The sequence below is a fragment of the Marmota flaviventris genome, chromosome 7, assembly GCF_047511675.1.
Source record: "Marmota flaviventris isolate mMarFla1 chromosome 7, mMarFla1.hap1, whole genome shotgun sequence".
NCBI classification, from domain to species: Eukaryota; Metazoa; Chordata; class Mammalia; order Rodentia; family Sciuridae; genus Marmota; species Marmota flaviventris.
In genome coordinates this window covers 89,922,005-89,942,436 of record NC_092504.1, presented here as the reverse complement: position 1 = coordinate 89,942,436, position 20,432 = coordinate 89,922,005, and the positions used below count along the sequence as shown (strand labels likewise).

At 38.6% G+C, this 20,432-nt stretch overlaps 1 protein-coding gene across 3 annotated transcripts in view; it reads right to left on the bottom strand.

Annotated features, from left to right (window-relative positions):
* The window catches only part of Papss1 (3'-phosphoadenosine 5'-phosphosulfate synthase 1), a 113,533-nt gene that overhangs the window by 11,662 nt on the left and 81,439 nt on the right, over positions 1-20,432 (bottom strand). For all 3 annotated transcript variants that reach the window (XM_027935448.3, XM_071614488.1, XM_071614487.1), the window contains exons 10-11: positions 16,255-16,523; positions 1,810-2,039 (exon numbers count right to left, since the gene is read on the bottom strand). In XM_027935448.3, the coding sequence (XP_027791249.1) occupies positions 1,810-2,039; positions 16,255-16,523 (499 nt within the window). The remainder of the gene's footprint in view (positions 1-1,809; positions 2,040-16,254; positions 16,524-20,432) is intronic.

Sequence of the window (20,432 nt, the reverse complement as noted above, 5' to 3'; positions counted from 1 at the left end):
TGCCTTAGAAAGCTTATCCCCACCTTTGATATACTCCCTTAAATGAACTACTGGAGCCATCTTTCTTTTGTCTAGTTCCAGCTCCCATGTGGACTGGATTTATCAGGGCCTCTGCTTTTGAAAATATATTTCAGACTCTGTCATTTGTTCTTCACTAATTATCCTAGACCTTACACCCTCCTCGGCAGGAAGAAAATTCCCCAACAAGAAGCTGGCTGTTACCCATACTCTTCCACTGAGTTATGTTCCCAAGTCCTTTTAAAAATTTTATTTTGAGACAGTCTTTGCAAGTTGCCCAGGTTGGTCTTCAACTTGCAATTCTCCTGCCTCAGCCTCCTCAGTAGCTGGAATTACAGGCTTGCATCATTGTGGCCCGCTACGCATATATTTTTAAAGGTTTTTCTAAAAACCAAAAACCCACATGATGTCAAACTATTTATTCCTAGATGTTTGGAATCTGATTTTGTACAAGGATAAAAATGTTCTGGTTAGCTGCAAATTCTGGTGGTTCAGAACTATGCTGGAATATGGGTTACAGTGTTCAGGGTACACAACTAAGAAATGGTTAGGAGTTCTTTAACACTTGCCTGCATCAGTTATGAAAACCTTTTCTGTTCATTCACTCTCATAAGACTTTCTTTTATTTTTAGCTATAGTTATCACTCAGAAAGTCATCTAAAATGTGCACTGTCTTCAGAATTATTTGTCATTAAATGAGAAATCAACAAATTCTCCAATCTCCAATGGCAACAATAATATTTCTTTATTTGGGTAACTTATTTTACCTCAAAGAAATTAACCAAAAAGAAACGTATATCTATTTTAGAAACCATTCCTTAGGGCCTAAATCTAGAATTCAAGGCAGGAGCTTTTTAGCCTATAGGTTGAAGAGGGCAATGAAAACTGTTGTTTTAATTTTAAAAAGGTTTCTTTTTCTTTCCTGTCACACTGTGACAAAATGGGCCACATCAAGTGAGGACATGTCAGGGTCAGCATCATTCCTGAATATGGGGCCAGTGTAAAGTGCCACAGAAAAAAGACAAGACAGAGTCAATTTTCAGTAGTGCCTATCAAGAGAGTTGACACTGATCAAAAGTAAACTAACAAATAACTGTATTCTACTTGCTGAATCTGTTTTACTTGCTGAGTGTTAATCATAATTTGTACTATAAAAGCAAGTGTACTATACATGAGTCTCAAAACAAGTCTTATGTATAAGCACCTACTGAAATATAAAAATAACTAGTTACTCCAAATCATAGAAAAAGTTACAGATTTTGATATAGGGGGAAACTGCCTTGTCCACTGCCATCATTCCAGAGATTAGAAAATAAGGGTAAAAAAAACCATTAAAACTTAGGACTAATTAGATCACATAGCAAAGACAGGGCTAGAATCTATAACTTCTGATTCTTCAGCTTCACAGTGCCACTTTGAACGCACAGCTCGCACCACCTATAGAAATTACCTATAGACAGAAATTACCATAACTTTGTCAGTCAAAGGGAGATACATATGTGCTCAATACCAGCAATAATCTGTACTAACATTTGGTAGCAGACATGGTAGACACAGAACTCTCAATTTTGCCTTTCAACTCAAAATTCCTGAAACCATGAACAATAAAACAGATTCAATTTTTATTTCTACTTCTAACTTTTAAATGAAAGATGAGTTGCCTTATTCTGAGTGGGTGCAACAAAGCCAGTCATCAGAACAGCTGTAAAGATGAAGTAACACTCTAGAGCCCTGGGAGCAGCTTGGACTGCAAAGGGCTACACAGATTTGTGCAGAGAATGCAAAACTTACTGTTCAGAATCATAGTAGTCCATGCGCTTCTTCTTCTTGTTGTAAGCTGCAACTCGGAAGGGAACTATTTCCAAGGTGATTAGGCCAGGGGCCATTGTCAGCACTTTGGCACCATGGGTTGGTTCATAAAGATCCCTCCCTGTTTCTGGATGAGGCATGCCAGCGGGATCTCGTCCAACAATGTAAAAATTGGCTCCTGCCACCATCCTTGCTCGGCAATGCCACTGCACCTAGAATAAAAGTTTGCATATTACATATCTATACTTTTATGACCAAGTACTGAAAAGTAGTAAATGGATAATAAATACAGGTATTTGCATTTTTTTAAGCAAAGTTTTAGAAGTGCAGTATATAAGGGCAATCCCTTAACTGAATTCCCAATTGGTCATACTGAAGGGTTTCAGCTTTTTGGGGGTAACCTCCTATTTTCTTTAGTGCTGCGGATGGAACCCAGGGCCTTATAGATGCTAAGCAAAGCAAGTTCTCTACCACTGAACTGCACCCCCAGCCCTTTGACTTTTTGTGACATCTCTACTGGTACATACTTCTGCTACTTTGTCTAGACTCTGTCACATACTACATAATAGAGACATTATTTTCACATCATTTAGATTTCCTACTACGAAAGATGCTGTTTTGTTCTTATTCTACTCTCTTCATTTTCCATTCCATTTACCCCAGTGACATCAATATTTTTGGTAAAATTACTTGTAAAATGGAAATGATAATGGTATTTATCTCATAAAATTTTAGAGGAAGAAAATGAAACATGAGGGCTTGGAGTCGTAAATGGTACACAGTAAGAATACAATAAATGTTAGCCATTATCAGCTTTATTTTTCCCCTCCTTATACAACTGCTTGCTCTTCCTAGTCAATAATTACCTTGACTTTCTGTCCCTTATTTTTCAGTACTTGTGTTTCTATGTACCGTGCTGCATCCTTCTTTGTGAATACACAGTTATACCACCCCCATCCTCCCTGGCAGTGTGGCCATATGGCTGAGTTCTGGCCAAAGAACAGAGCCAAAGTCATATGTAGTACCTCTAAATGTGGCCCATAAAGGCCCCACAGCACTACCGTGGTTCTCTTTCCCCATTTGACAGCTGAACAGAGAGAACCCCAAGCTCCTGTAACTGAATCTTGTTCTACTTGAGCACTGGTATGACTTGCATTGAGCTGTGCTAGTTCTGTATGAACAAGATGGTAAACATGATGCTAACAGACTTGGTCTCCACACACAGGTGCATGCTACACCTTCTTCCATTCACCCTCGAGTCCAGCTCTTCATAAAAATTCTAGTCATTCCCCTTTGCTCCCACACAGAAGACACACCAATGGCCTCTACTAATTCAGACTCAGAAATTTTACCTAGGGATCAGGCAGACTTTTAGGATCAATTAATTACTCTGCAACTCAATGGAAAATATTTTCTACCTCATGAATATCAGAAGCTGCTTCTACTGAGTTAAATGAACTTGATTTGTTCATTAAATATCTCTCAAACACCAAAATATTGATAAAATGAGAATGTCTTGACTTAATTTTAATGTTAAGAAGTTCAAATCATTTAATCCAAACCCTTTTGTAGTTTTAAAACGAGAGAGAAAACTAGAGAGCTCCCATCCCCCACAAATTAAGCACCTTACTATGGGATTAGTACACTCCATACTGTGGGCAGCAGCTAGTTCTAATTGAATTTTATAAAAATTATCAGAAAAATCAACTCACCTCTTAGACTTCTATAGGTTATATGAGTAAATTAAATGTGAGTAGAACAAACAGGGTATCAACATTCTCCTACAGGCGACTAACTTCAATTTACATTTTAGTGAATGGTTTTCCAAGGAGAACTACTTTAAAAATTGTAACCAACATGAATAAATAGAAGGCCTATTGTTGAGTTAACTTATAACCTGAGAAATTAATAACCTTTAACCAAGAGGATGCAAAGCAAGCGAGCTACAGAGATTTCCAGTTAGGAATGCAGACTTTGGAGTCAGGCTATCCTAGGTGACATGCTGCCTAGAAGAGGGGGCTGGAAACCAGGAAGCTGCCTGTTTATCTCCCTGGCAGACTTAGGTCAGGAGGTATTACCTTGTGATGCCCAGAAGTCAGCATGGTGTCTGAAGGAATACAAGGTAATTTCTAAAGGTTTTCTAGAAAGCCCTGTAAGAGTCTGTAAATGGTCAATCAACAACAAACAATTTATTTTCTGCTTGTATCTATGAGCCAACTAACAAAAACTATTATTTTCTGATTACAAAAGTAATTTAAATCATATGTGGCAAACCATGCTGTTTGTCTCTGCAAGTAACTCTCATCATCTCCCTAATCTTCCTATTCCTCAATGGCAGAAGCTTCCTTACTCTGGAAAGGATGAAAATGCCAGGTCTTTGCTCTCACAGCCTTCCTAGCCACTCACCAAGAGCATCTGAGCACATAAAGGGTTCTGCTGAAGGTTTCTGGAAACTTTTTTCTTCCCTAAATTTCATTTATCTGAAAATGTCTTTACTTCACCTTTACTTTTTAATGATATTTTTGCTTGAATATAGATTAAAAGGTTTTTTTTTTTTTTACTTCACCCCTTTTTCTTCTTTAAATTTTTCTTTAACCAATTTTGTCCTATTGGAACACACAGAAAAACAAATTGAACTACTATGTATAACCAGAAACTCTAATAAAATAAATAAATATTTTAAAAACAACAAAAATTTTTTTGAAACCAGGCACACCTGTGACCCCAGTGATTAAGAAGGCTGAGGCAGGAAGATCACAAGTTGGAGGCCAGCCTCAGCAACTTACCAAGACCCTTTCTCAAAATTTAAAAATTCTAAAAAGACTGGGGTTATAGCTCAGTGGGATAGCACCCCTGGACTCAATCCTTAAAAAAAAAAAAAAAAAAAAACACTTAAATTGAGCAATAAATATATTATGGTAACTTTGAATATTTGTGCTGTGTTTGCAGAATTGGAAACTTGGGACTTAATGGGTTAAGATATTACTCCACTTCTGTTTCTTACTGAGAAGTCAGCCATCATCCTATTGCTCCTATGGATGAAATGTTCCCTCTCCCACCCCTATCTCCTTTTCTCTTTACAAATAATTTTCAGCTGAATAATTATATATGCATATTTTATTTTTTCCCCCTTTGGATTCATCCTGAGATTCATTATGTTTCTTAAATGTGTAGGTTTTTTTTTTTTTAACCAATTTCAACCATTATTTTTTCAAAACTTTTTCTGTCACATATTCTCCTTCTTTCCCGCACTCCCTGCCTTTCAGAATTTCAACCAGACATATGTTATACATCTAATGATATTCCCAAATCACTCAGGCTCTGCTCATCTTTTCCCCAATTTTTTTCCTTTTGTTAAAATAAGTTTCTGATTTTTGCTCATTGACCTCTTCTGCCAATTCTAATCTACATTTAAGGGCATCCAGTAAATGCTTTCACTTCAGATACTATTCTCTTGGTAATTCCAACATTACTGCCATCTCATTGTATGTTTTTAGTGACAGCTTTTATTCTAGATCAGAAGTCACATTTTCCTGCTTCTTTCCAGTAATTTATTGTTGTATGATGGGCTAGTAAATGATTTAAGGAATCTGAATTGCATTGTTTTCCTCTGGAGTATTGACAGTCGATTCTAGCAAGCAGGAAACTGAGTGACATCTCTCCTTATCTTTTTGTGGCTTGGCTTTAGACCTTGTTGGGTGGGTCTGGTCTAGTTTTTTGTATCAGTTATGAAACAATTGTCTCTCAACTTCAAATTTACTCCTCGGTACCCACTCAGAGATGAGAGATTGAATATTTTAAGCATTTCTTCTTTACAGTGAGCATGATGCTAATTTTTATCAGCTGAAGCATTGCAGGAGGAAGGCTGCTTCTCCTCCTGGTCCTGGTAAACTACATTTTACTTTTCTGGCTTCTACTGCATGGTCTGTCAGTCGTGACTGTGTAGGGAACATCTGATGGCACTCTGTTCCAGCAGCTTGCTGCACAATCCTTCTCACAGACCTCAAAGCCCTAGTCTGAACTCAGTGACCAGATTGCTGCAGTCCTCCTCCCATGGACACAGGGCCACTCCAAGCCTTGCCTCAGCAGGGGATCCCTGCCTCCCACTGCACGCTGCCAGCCTGTGCTCACATGTGCCCCAGATGGTTGTTTCTGTGTCCAAACCAATATATATTTCACCCACTGTGCATCAAGCACAAGTGTGCTCCTGACACCAACTCACTCCAAGTTCCCGCTCAGCAGCCTGAGCTACGTCTGAGCCCTAGAGCGCTATTTTCTGCTCTCTGGACTCTATGAACCAATTCTGGTCCAACAATCCAGTGAAATTCTCCACCATACAGTAGGCTGAAACCATACCTCCTTCAAGGAGGTCTAAAGCCCAGTCTTAGGAAAGGTTCTCTCCCCTCTAACTGGTCTGGACTGCATCTTCCAACTCTGTGACCTGTAGTGTCTCCACATTTCCCTCAAACTTACTGCAGACACTGTACCAGGCCTTGCAGAGTTGCACAAGCACAGTCCAACGGATGATGGGAAACACTCTCAAAGTCCTGTGCTCTTCTCTGTGTTGCCCTCTCCTCTCTGTAAGCACTCAGCAAGTGAGCTGTTCCACAGCCATGATTCCAGTCTCTGCTTCCCAAGCTCGGCAAGACCACTGTGCTTTACTGGGTTCCAACTGCCTGGCGGAGGTCAGGAGACTGTCTCCAGGCAGAGAACCAGGGGTCATGTATGGTGAGGTTTTTTGGTTGTTCTTGTTTGTGTGTTTTTTTTATCTCTCAGGACCATATTCCTATTCTCCTGTTTTCCAATGTTTTGATTGAAAGTTTCACTATTTAATTTTACAGTTGTTAAAATAAACAGCAAAAAAATAATACAAAACACAGAGAAAAGGTAAAAACATGAATATTTCAACAATGAGAAAATCACAGATAAAGTGCAGTATGTTCTCCTAATGAAACACCATGACACATATGTGAAGATGAATGAACTACAGCTATACACACAACCACATGGAAGAATCCTGGTAACATAAAGGTACCTGAAAGTACCATAAACAATGAAAGCAAGTCCAAAAGAACAACATAAAGCATTATACCTTTCTTTAAAAGTTGTAAAACAAGTAAAGCTAATAAATAGATCATTTAAGCACATGTACATGTGATAAACTGTTTGTGTATGGGCACACACAAGGGTGTGTGTATGCACAGACAAGGAAAAATATACAAAATTAAAGACCCTGATTACCCACTGGGGGAAAGGAATGGCAGCAGAGACATGGGACTATTAGAAGTACCTGGTAGATATAAGTTATATTTCTCAGAGGCAATTCATAGTTCTTCAGTAAATGGTTTTAAAAAATATCAAATAATTGGGCATGGTGGTGCACACCTGAAATTCCATCAACTCCAGAGGTTGAGGTAGAAGGATCACAAATTCAAGTCCATCCTCAAGCAACTTAGCAAGGCCAAAAGAAACTTAGCAAGACCCTGTCTCAAAATAAAAAGGGCTGGGGATAGAGTTTTATGGTAAAGTGCCCCTGGGTTCAACCCCAAATACCAAAACAACAAGAAATAAAAATGAATATATGATTGAAATCTTAAAAGAGCAATCAATTCATGAACAAATGATTATGATAAAGTACCATGTACCACAGATTATGACCAATCTAATTTGATGTACCTGAGGCCCATGTAAGATCTTTTTAGAAAGCAGTATTAATTTGTATCCTTGCCATGTATTACTTTTTCAATGTAACAGGAACAAGGTAGAAAACTTATTGAGGTTCACATTTCACAACAAAGATTTTGGATGCAAGACTGTGAATCTATATAATACTACTCAAGAAACTTGTGAATAAAATAAATGAGTAGAAGACAGAATTATCAAAAACCCCAAAGAAGTTTAAAACTACAACTACTATTTGGGAGTGGTATGGCCTATATAGTCAGGCTCAGATCTCAAGAAGTAAAAAGTCCCTGTAGATTGCTGAAGCTTCTGGAAATGTTCACAGGTAAGAACAGGTTTATAGCCTAACAGACACCCTACTTATTGCTCCAGATACTGGTGTAAAACAAGGCATTCACATGGCAATATGTCCCCATTGCCCTGTTTAAGGACATCTGCTCATTTACACAGAGTCAGTTTCTACCAAGGAGTCATTTAACAGTGCATGAATAACTTTCGTGATAAAACAAAGTACCACCTCCAACAAATGAGTTTTTTGCCCAAATGTAATTGATAATCCTCATTAAAACTTCATGAGCCTTGGATATAGCTGTTCATTATACATAGCCACATTCCAAATTGTACCTTCCTCTTAGCACTTTCATGTAACAGGTCTTAGAAAGCATCATTTGTTCTTTATAAATACAGATTTAGTATTTAATGAGGAATTTCCTATATTGCCATTGAACTCCTCACATGGTTAAAAATGTACACTGATAACACCATTTTAGCATTAAAAAGTTAATTCTACCCCCAATCTTCCTCTCACCCCATTCCTAAAATGGAATTTAGGAATCAAGACATTAAATCTTTATAGACTAGAAAATCAGGAACATCCTGTTGATAATCAAACAGTCTTAACAGCTGCTCATTGTTCTGAAAAGCATCTGTGCTAAGGAAACAAATCTGGTATCAATGCCTTCTAAATGACCTACAGAAAACGATTAAAGGAAGAATCATTGTTTTTATTTTATTATTATTAGTTGGCAAATAGTGTTACTGGCAGACTTCTTCCTGATGTCACTAGAAAAGCTACAAAAACAAGGGTGTGTGTATGTGTGTATTATTATAAGAAAATGCTTCACTTAAAGGTTTGCAAATGCACCAAATAAGTCAAACACACAAGTGATGGATTAAAAAAAAAGAAATGGAAAATGGATAGCTTTCATAAGCCACTTAAGCTAACAGTTTAAATACTGCCAGGTCATAAGCCTTAAAACATGTAATGGTTTAAAATATGAAGATGTTTACTAGAATTTCCCAAGTTTATAACTTAAAAGTTCAGATGTTAAAACTGCCTTTTGCCCAGGCACCAGACCTGGAGCTTCCTGACGAGAACCACATCTCTTAGTTCATAATGTACATTTTGAGCAGAGGTCTACTGACAAATACAACTTTAGTGTGACTGTGTACTCTTCCTAGCAAATAAGGTACTTCTAGGCATTTGGTGGCAATGAAATGAGAGCAAAGGCAGCACTAGCCTGTCAACCAGGCCCACTGCCATCCCAGCTCTGCATCTCTTTGGTCTTAAGGCTGACAAAGACCCTCCTCTTGACTCAACTTTAGTCAGGCTGATGTAGGTACACTAGTCTTGTCCTTCAGTGTCCATCTTTTGGGGGGACTGCATTACCCAGCTATAGCAAAATTCTTGCTAAGCCTGTTCATTGAGAATCCCCCACCTCCATACTGGATGGTCCTCCACGTCTGCTCAAATTCCTCATCCTCCATGCACCCCAGGTAACACGTGTTCACTTAGTCTACTTTCACCAAGAATCCTAACTACAACTGTCAATATCTAATGTTTTTTTCCTCAGTTATTTTCTGTCCCCTGAGCCCTCCCTGCTCTTTTGCTATAAATCCCCACTTGTCTGCACTGTATTCAGAATTGAGTTTCACTCTATCTATAATGAAGTCTCTCTTCCCCTGTTGCAATAATTCCTGAATAAAATTTGATTTTACTTCTATCCAGCTTGGGGTTTCTTTGATAGAGATTAAGTCACTTTCTTTGAGTTTCAGTAACCTCACTGGTAAAATGGAAAAAAAAAATGTGTATTTCACAAGCATAAGTTCAGTATGTGACACATATGCAGGCATTCAAAAATGGCTACTTTCATTTTCTATATAGTAATAACTTTTTTTTTATTTTTAAACACCACACGGCATTTCAACTCAGGCTGTAGATGAAAGCTCTGACACGAAGCCTATGAGAGGTAGGCCATCTCAAGCTTTCTGCTACATTCAAAACTCCAGGTCTTCCAAAAGACTGTTTATTGAGAATCCCCCATTTCCGTATTGCTATATATATGAAGCAGCCTTGAGATAGAGACAGCTCCCTTATGTGGGAACAGAATAGGTAACTGGGAATGTGCAGCACAGTGATTTTTCAGGCACAGTAATTTTTCAGTGCTTTTTTTTTTAAAAGGCAACCAATAATATTAATTCCATACATGGACATGAGTCAGGCAATGTGGTGATTTTACATTTATCCTATTTACTCCCAGCACCAACAACAAAAAACATGGGCAGGTGTTACTACCAACATGAGGCAAGTATCAAAAGAATACAAGAATAAGAACGCAGACTATACAAAGAATATCAAACCACCACTGTAGGCTGGGATAAATGTTTGACAGTCCCTCTGTCACTGGAGAAAGTCCACCACTGATGAATACTAGCCAAAAATATCCTCACTCATTCTTTTGGAACTCCTATATCAATTTACCTTCAGTCTGTTTTCAAAAAAGTAAAGTATCTACATATTTTTAAAAATATTTTAACATTAAATAATAGTAAAACCTCTGTGAAACTGCACAAATTCAAATTCAAATTCCTATGACTAGGACTTACACTTGTGTAAGGAAGACAAAGAAAGAAAAGGAGCAGTTCCTTATCTGTAAATCACAAACTTGAACAAGTTCCTTATCTGTAAATCACAAACAATTGTAATACCTACTCTCATATTATTGTTATAAAGGATTTTGTTAATATATGTAAAGCACTAAGAATATTGCCTGACAAATACAATAAAGTCAGTAAAACTGCTATTATATTTTATTTCTTCATCATTATCTATTAACTGCAACTCATTTACTACACATCTCCATTTCCTCTTCAGTGAAACTGGTCCAGTGAGAAGAATTTTGTGGCTGGTAAAGAAACAGTGAAAGTGTTAGAGTGCTTGGCTAAACAGGACTAAAAGCTCTAAATGGCTAACATAAAAGAGGATCAAGTTTGGTGGGGTCACACTGCTGATGGGAGTATAAAACAGTACAGCCACACTGGAAAACAGATTGGAGCATCATCTAATGCTGAACATAAAAAAGCACACTCCATGACCCAGCAATCCCACTCGAAGCTACAGCCAGCAGACACGTTCACAAGAAGGCATCACTGGAATCTTCATGCCAGCACCACTGTTCATAGCAAAAACCCAGAAATGGCCCACATGCCCCTGAAAGGTACCGGGTGAAATCCTACAACAGAACACTACCCAGCACTGAGAATGAACAATGTGTGCTTTTCTAACTTCCTTCAATACAAAACTAACTACAACAAGAAGGGTGATTTTTTCACAAGCACAATGGGAACTTTAAAAAAACCAGACACAAAGGAGTGTATGGTTTCAGTCACAGAAGTATCATGACAGGATGGACTGAATATAGTTGCATAGGGCTCAAGTCCCCCCAGGTCAGGAAGAGTAGTCCCCAGCTCCTTGGAATGCTGCTAATAGACACCCAGCAGGGACTGCCCTCTTTAGAGAGGACCTTGATGACATGAGCAGCAGTGTCAACACGTGCCCCTCCCTAAGCAGCCAAAGCCTGGTTTGCATGGACTGCAGGGCCTGTGTCTCATGCAACTCAGGATATCTCTGAAGGGCCTTTCCAGAACTCCCCTAGGGACAAACTGCAGGCCTCCACAGACTGAGCTCAACTTTTCCCTCTGCTCAATCCTGCTCCTTTTCTTTGTCTTCCTTACACAAGTGTTGATTTTAAGAGTTTTCCCTAATAAATCTTCTGAATCCTATTTTTGCCCTCTGAGTCTGCTTCCCAGAGAACACAATCCTCAACAGAAGCAAAATGTGTGTATAACATCAGGTGCAAGGACAGAGACTACTGTGGAGAGGGCACATACAAATTAAAGGGGGCAGGAAAAAAAGCTTTTGGCACTGATTGAAGTCTTTTTCTTAAAATCTGGGTGCTGTTGATATTCTTGTGTTCAAATAATAAAATGTATCTAATTGCATGCAATGTGTGCTTTTCTAACTTCCTTCAATACAAAACATGTACCTTTTCATGACTTCCTTCAATATGAAGTTACAGTAAGACAAATTAGAAAATGACTAAGAATAGGACAGAAACTTAGTTTTACTTGTACATCCTTTAAATGACCACTCAAGGTGTACACACCTGGTTCAGAGAAGTCTGAAAAGGACTAGGCTGAAATTACAGCCCAGCTGGTAGCAAACCAGGCCAGACCCATGCCTCTACTCCTTGGCATCATTTTTGTGTTATTTTTATTAGACCATGCTTTTGAGGGTGGTGACCAGAAGCCAATGCAGGTTCTGCTACAGCCAGGCATTGATGGAGTTTAGGTCATGCTTCCACAAAACATATCACCTAAGCATCTAAGAAAACAGCAGAAGCAGGAAGGCCGCTCTCACCTCTCTCCCTCCTCACCCCTGGATAAAGCCATAAAACCCAGCTGACTTTACTCTGAAGTAGGTCATAAGACCCTCACATTCCCAGATGTCCTCTCTGTACCCAGAGGAAAGGAAGGTTCCTGAAGACACAGATATAGAGAAGAATCTGAGCCAACAGGCCTAGCCAAGTTTCCAGAGGGGTCATCATTCCTTTTTCCAAGATATTCCTACACGACTGACTGTCCACTCTTCATCAAGGACCTTGGAATTAAACCAGAGACCCTTCATCTATTAGAAGAAAAAGTAGGCCCAAATCTCCATCATGTCAGATTAGGCCCCAAATTCCTTCGTAAGACTCCTGCGCAAGAATTAAAATCAAGAATCAATAAATGGGACGAATTCAAACTCAAAAGCTTCTCAGCAAAAGAAACAACCAGTGAGGTAAATAGAGAGCCCACAGAATTGGAGCAAACTTTTACCACTTGGCACATGAGATAGAGCACTAATCTCTAGGATATATAAAGAACTCAAACTCTTAACACCAAAATAATTATCATCATCATCATCATCATCATCATCAAATCAATAAATGGGCCAATGAACTGAGCAGACACTTCTCAGAAGATGATATGCAATCAATCAACAAATATATGAAAAAATGTTCAATATCTGTAGCAAATAGAGTAATGCAAATCAAAACCACTCTAAGATTTCATCTCACTCCAGTCAGAAGGGCAGCTATTAAGAACACAAACAACAATAAATGTTGGCGAGGATGTGGGGAAAAGGATACACTCTTACATTGCTGGTGGGACTGCAAATTGGTGCAACCAATCTGGAAAGCAGTATGGAGATTCCTTAGAAAACTTGGAACCACCATTTGATCTAGCCATCCCACTCCTTGGTCTATACCCAAAGGATTTAAAAACAGCATACTACAGTGACAAAGCCACATCAATGTTTATAGCAACTCAATTCACAATAACTAAACTGTGGACCAACCTAGATGTCCCTCAATAGCTGAATGGATAAAGAAACTATGGTGTATATATATACACAATGGAATAATATTCAGCATTAAAGTGAATAAAATTATGGCACATGGAGGTAAGTGGATGGAGATGGACAATATCATACTAAGCAAAGTAAGCCAACCCCCCAAAACCAAAGGCCGAACATTCACTCTGATAAGTGGATGCTGATCTATAATGGCGGGGTGGGGGGGGGGCAGGGAGCATGGGAAAAATGGAGGAACTGTGACTGGGCAAAGCGGAGGGATGGGAGACTTAGGGGTAGGGGTAGGAAAGACGGTGGAATGAGAGGGCCATCATTACCCTAAGTACATGTATGAAAACATGAATGGTATGACTCTACTTTGTGTTCAACCAGAGACATGAAAATTGTGCTCTATTTGTGTAATGTGAATTGAACTGCATTCTGCTGTTATATATGACAGAATAAATAAATTTTAAAAAAACCTTAACATAGAATTCACAGGATTCTCTGTTTCTTTGGGTCTTTGTTTCCAAAAGCCCCTGTGTCATGTGAAACTTGTACTAAGTAAAGGTGTCCTTTCCTCTGGTTAATCTATCTTTGTTATAGGTGCCTCAGTCTTGAACCAGAATGGGTGAGGAAAGACATCTCTTACCACTCGGGATCAATGATTCAGCTTTGCCCTGCAAGAGGATGATGCTAGGGTAAGCCATGACCTTTAGGTTCCTTCTCTTCAAACTTCCTTCACAAATACCTGGCTCTGAAGTCAGAAGACATAAACATCTTTTCAATTTAAACAAAGGAGTATACCTGGCCCTATATGGTACTCTCTCAAAGAGGACCTTCTGTTTACTATGACTGTTTTATTATTTTTCTATTCCTCCATTCTCACTTTTTAAAAAGTAAATTTTAGTTCATTTAATTGAGATAATTTCATATCTCTTCCACTTTTAAATAGGCAATATAAGAAACAGAAAGAGGACAAAACAGGCCCTAAACAGGGGAAGGTAAATTCCTTCATTTTCTCAGCTGGCTTTTAATGGGATTATTGATCTTCAGCCCATTCCCAATCCTAAATCCATTTGGGTCATTCCCACAGTAAAAAATAATTCTCCTTTAATTTGGGAGAATATCAGTTCAAATATCTTCCTTCAAAATGATATCGAGGGGCTGGGGCTATAGCTCAGTGGTGGAACACTTGCCTAGAATATGGGAGGCAATGGATTCGATTCTTAGCACCACAAAAAAGCATAAAATAAAATAAACAAATAAAGGCATTCTGTCCATGTACAACTACAAAAAATATATATATTTTTTTAAATGATACCAAAGATGTCATCAGCACTAAGAGAGGTTGGGAGAACTACCAGAACAAAACTGTTACTTTTATTTCCAAAACAAAAGGCTCCTCTTTGAAAAGCAAGAACTTAAAGGTCAGGGTAGTATCTAGTGAACATGAAGGGACATCACTGGCCAGTTCTTAAAGAGAGTGGAATGTGGAGCATTACTTGACAAGGGAGTTTCAATGCAATGTTTAGGCTGGCCCTGAAAGAAGAGTCAAATACAACTTCATCTTTTATCCTGTTGTTATTGCTTCTTTTGTCTGTTTTTCTCAGATAAAGAGGTAACAGAGTATACAACCCCATAACTAAACTCCAATAAAAATGTTTAGGCTTGATCCCAAAGAACAGTTAAATGTCTTGGATTCCCTTTGAAATTGTTTCTGGAGGAGGACATCACAGAGTTTATATGACTGAATTACTTAGATCTTTTTAGAAAGGGTTTGCCTCTCAGATAAACTGAAGTGAATTCATCACCCTTCAAGGCAGGGATGAAAAAGAATGCAATAATAATGTGCATTCCATTCTTTATCTTGAAAAATCAACAGGAAGATGACTGAGAATTTCCCACCCACTCTTTTTGAGGTCACTCACCGATTTATTCATTCATTTAGCAAATATTTTTGAAAGCCTACTTTGCCTTGAAGCTAAAACTTAATCAAGTCCTCTTCTTTACATATGGATATTAAAAAAATCTCAAACATTCCTTTTGACCAAGAAGTAGAATTCCAGAACACCCCCCCCCCCCAATTTCAAGAAGCAATTTTACCTCTCACTCAATTATGCTCCAATCATTCACAAAGAACAGATGGAAAACATTCTGAACCTTTTTCTAAGATACTGAATGCATTTTGTATTAGGGGATGAACATGCTGTAGTTTGGCATGGAATGTCCCCACTAAGGCCCATGTGTTGGAGGTTTGGTTTCCAACTTGTTACATGTGGAAGCTGGTGGAACCTCTAAGAAGTAAGGCTTAATGGGACATCTTCCAGTCACTGGGGTCACATCTTTGAAGGGAATTGTTGGACCTGAGCCCCTTCTCCTTTCTTTCACTCCCTGGCCATGACATTAATGGTACTGTTCTACCATGCACTTCTGCCATGATATGTAGCCTTTACCAGAGGTCCAAAAGCAATAGAGCCAGCTGAAAATGGATTAAAACCTCTAAAACATTAAGCCAAAAGTCAACCTTTCCTCTTTATAAGTTAATAATCTCAGATATTTGTTATAATGAGAGAAAGCTGACTGAAGATACCATGGTTTTTCCCCCCCACTGAAATTCCTTTCACTCTTGCAAATTTAAAAAAAAAAAAAACAAAAATAAGATAAAATCTGTCACTTGGAGACAGTGACGCAGGATTTTGTTAAAGGAACAATATCAACATTGCTAGAGCTGTGTCTGTAACATGGCCAGGAGTTACAAGAGGGCCTGTGTCACATCTTCCCAGCCTCACCCAGGCTTCTATCTGCAGGGAATGATCTCACCCTCAGAGCTGGTACCAAGAATCACAAGAAGAGTAAGAGAAATCTCTCCAACCTTCCCTTTCCCTAGGAGGCTGCTTCTTGGGGGCTACAGGTGGGGAACATCCCTGCCAATAGGAGAGTATTCGGGAACACTGAATGTTTGGAATAGACCCTCCCGTAACAGAGAATCAACAGGTGAGCTGGTGACACTACTGTGTTAGTAGGAGTGGCTTCACACTGCTGCAGTGAAAATCTCAAAATCGGCCTACCTCAGTCGGCCCAGCATACATCATGGGCGATGGGAAGATGGCCACCACTGTGCTTTCAGGATTCAGGACTCCTTCCTCCAGCACAGCGGCATGTTGCTTCATACGCCACATCAAAGGAACATCGTCATCCTTTGTCCAGCCACCAAGGGGGTGAAGGAGGAGGACAGGGCGCCGGTAGCCCCTCTCTAGAAGTTGCTTATGAGTGTCCTGCATTAACAGAGCATGTCCATTGTGCACTGGGTTGCGTAATTGAAATGCAAAGACAGCATCTGAAAAGAGAATTTCCAGAGTGAAGAATTTCTAATATTACCTTCCACAGAATGAGAAATTTTTAAAGTTTGATGGTGAAGATTAAGAAAACACATGCAGGGGCTGGGGCTGGGGCTCAGCAGTAGAAAACACGCCTAGCTCGTGTGAGGTGCTGGATTCGATCCTCAGCACCACATAAAAAATAAGTAAATGAATAAAATAAAGGTACTGTATCCAACTACAACTAAATATACATATATATACATATATTTTTTTAAAAAAAAATACACATGCATGCTCAGAATCAGAAATCAGTGAAAAATATGATCTGCTTTGACCATTTGTTCTAAAGCAACATGATGCACACTTCTAGCTACAATAATAAATAAATCTTACATGCCTGAGGATATGTAATATACTAGTCATGGATTTATAATAATTACTCTCTCCATTCACTGGAAACTAGAGTAACTGTCAGACTTTCTTTCTGGTCTTCACATCTTACTCAATTATAACAGATATAATTTCTTGGTCTGCGCTTCAATTAATTACCAGATCAACTCCTCATAGAACTGAAGACACTGCCTTATTAAATAAAGACAGAAAGGTAGATACATTTGTAGTTTCAAAATCTTACTATTCAAATATGCTTGTTTATGTTTACCACTTTGCTTACCTAGAACCCTACTTTGAACTGTGATCCAGTGTCAGGATTCTAGATTATAGTGCAGCAGCAATAGTTCCCCTTTTTACAAGAGTCACTGATGTTACTCAGACAATGGAACCAACTATAAGATTAACAGAACTGATTACTGTTTCCTGCTTACAACTCTGGTTTCATTCCTACACAGTACTTGCTACCTACCAGAAGACTGATCTTAGAAGCTACGGTTCTTTGGGGAATGGAGTAATTTCACAGAACAGAGACAATCCAGTGTAGGATCTCTGTATTTACTGCCCTTAACCCTGGCACAGCCTCCTATGATGCTGACCCAAGCCTGACTTAGAGAGAGAAACAGCCTCCTTCCACTAATACTCTTTAAACCAAACAACAGACATCTTCCTCAACTTATTTTCAGTTCTGACGCTCTCCTATCACCATGACAAAGGCACAGGAGGAAGACTGTGACAATGCACTTGACTAGGACTTTTTTGTTTGTTCATTTGTTTTGCCACCTTTTGTAATAGCCAAGATTTACAGTATTATTATTATTATTATTATTAGAAGTTCTCCAGTTGCTTTTTATATATGAAGAAGGCTGATTTTCACCAGCTATTTCCTAATAGCTAATATGACATAAGGTACAAAGCACAGCAAAGTCCATGATACAAACACTTGAGCATTCAAAATTATTTGCTTTAGGATAGAGGAGGGATATGCAGATCTGAAAATTTTTCTATCCTTCTAAATTTGCTTCAAGTTTTATTTTACATGGACATGAAAGACCCCAAAACCATTCAGCAGAACTCCAGGGCTCGCCTAGATTGAGAATCAGTTTATTCCCGAACTCTATCATACCAGTCTTTCAAAAAAGAATGAATAAAGAGTGCATACACTAGTACTAATACTCCTTAACTTAGAGAATGACTATCTGACCTTATTCTGCCACTCTGGTTCCAGCCTAAATAAATCTCATCACTGAATTTAGTTTTATGGCCTTTCTTCCCTCACTTTACCCTGCCTCCTCTGCATGAAGTCTTGAACCCTGAAGTCACACTTACTAAGCATTAATGAGTCCTCCTCATGGGCTAATCTGCGTCACTGAACAGAGTCGGGGGCACAAGTCTACAGCAGCAGGATCAAGGAAACTAGCTGGTACCTGGAGCTAACAGGTCCAAACCTGAGAGGACAACTGGTTTGACTGGAAGACCACATACAAAGAGGTACGACAAATAAGCCACTAAACTGAGGACAATAAGAACAAGATTTCTCGCAGTGGAAGAAAGGCATAAATACAGAAAGGAAAAAGGCCACAATGTTCTGCCTCACCTCAAACCCTGAGGAATGGAGCCAGCCTTCTATGTACTGAGACCTCTGAAACCCTGAGCCCCCCAATATACTCTTCCTCCCTAAAATTGTTCTCATCAGGTCTTTCAGTCACAGCAGTGAAAAAGCTGACTAAAGCTACCCGTAAACTACAAAAACATCAAGGTCATGAAAGTCAAGATAAAGACTAAGTGACTGTTCTAGATATAAGGAGATTAAAGGCACATGATCTAGGTTCTGAACAGGAAGGAATGGTGGTAAAGAGAATACCTTGCTGTAGTTCATTGGCTTTTCAATAAAGACTCTGTTACAACATGGCATGATACGAATGGAATACATGGATTAGACAGTTTTGCATCAATGCTACTTTCCTGAATTTGATAAGCATTATTCAGTTAGGTAGAAGACTGTCATTATTTTTAGGAAACACAGATGAAAATATAGAGGGGTAACAAGGCATCAAGTCTGCAGCTTACTCCCAAGAGAGTGAGAATAAGAATGGAAATGAAGTATGTTAATAATTGTGGAATCTAGGTGAAAATTACACAGGAGTTCCTGGTACTATTCTTGTAATTTCAAGTAACATTAAATTAAAAGTGAAAACTAAGAAGACATATCAAACAATTACAATCTATAGATCTTATTTAGGTCCTGGATTAAACAAACTCTAAAGAAAAAATAAAAAGAAGAAAGGGAGAGAAAGAAGTGGCTATGGAATTACTAGAAATTTGAACACTGACAGGATTTTGAAAATATTAAGAAACTATTATTATTTAGGTGCAATAGTGGCATTGTGGTTGTGCTTTTTAAAGCCTTTGCTTTTAATAGATACTGAAGTAATCAGATGAGATGACATGCAGTTTGAGATTTGTTTCAGAATAATATGAGGAGCTAATGGGGGTAGAGAGTAAATAAGATTAGCCTAGAGTTGGTAACTACTGAAGTTGGATTATGTTTGAAGTTCCCCATAATAGCAAGTTTTAAGATAAGAAGCACTATAGGGTTTCAGAAGAGGCACTGCTTTGCAATGGGGGTATTTATAGGCTTGAATTATAGGTCTACCAGTTTCTAGTCATGCCTATGCCTTTAAGGACTGAATTTCACCTTCTATAACTTTGAATGGGGAGATTCTAAGTGTTATTATTATCAAGAAAATAATACAAAAGGGCCTAGCCTGGTGAGATACACATTGTAGTAACTCATAAATCCAAGTTCACTAAGACAATTCATTCTTTAAAAAAGAAAACAACCCCACAGACAGGACACGGAAACTCCAACTCCACTGATCCACTCCACTACTACCACTGCAGCCAGCTTCCAGAATGAGAGAGCACCTCTGCACTGTGACACATAGGCCTTGTCCTCCCTAACGTGGAACAGGCTCCTGCCTTTGAATATACATCTCAGGTAGAAGACAACTATGTTCTTAGACTTCAATCAGATCAAGTCTGATTTTGTGAAACTGTCAATTAGCAAGAGCATTTATGACAGTATGTATGAAAGTAAGCATGAAAAATAAATTCCGCCTCAGATGTACAAGTTCCAAAGATTCTCATAGTTTAACTACCTGCGCTTTCTTTTCAAAAAGACTTAATGCAGCTTCATATTAGAAATTTAACAGATGAAGTTAAGATATGTGACGTATTATAGCATATAAAAGACTTTGTTGCCAAAATTTCTTCCAGGTAGAATTATTTCCTATCAGTTCCATTCAAAAATCCAACGGTCACTTCATCTGCCCAGTCTTTTATAAGCTTCTGGTCTTCTCAATCCCTTGGAACCATTTATCAATGAATTACACAAATGCTTTAACTGCCGGTTGTTCCAGGCTGAATTTTCATCTTTACCAGCTTGTTTATCTACTAGAGATGAAAAAAATGTAACAGAAGTCCCCGATACATTGGAAACTTAACATGTTTAAGACACTGTCACAACAGCACAA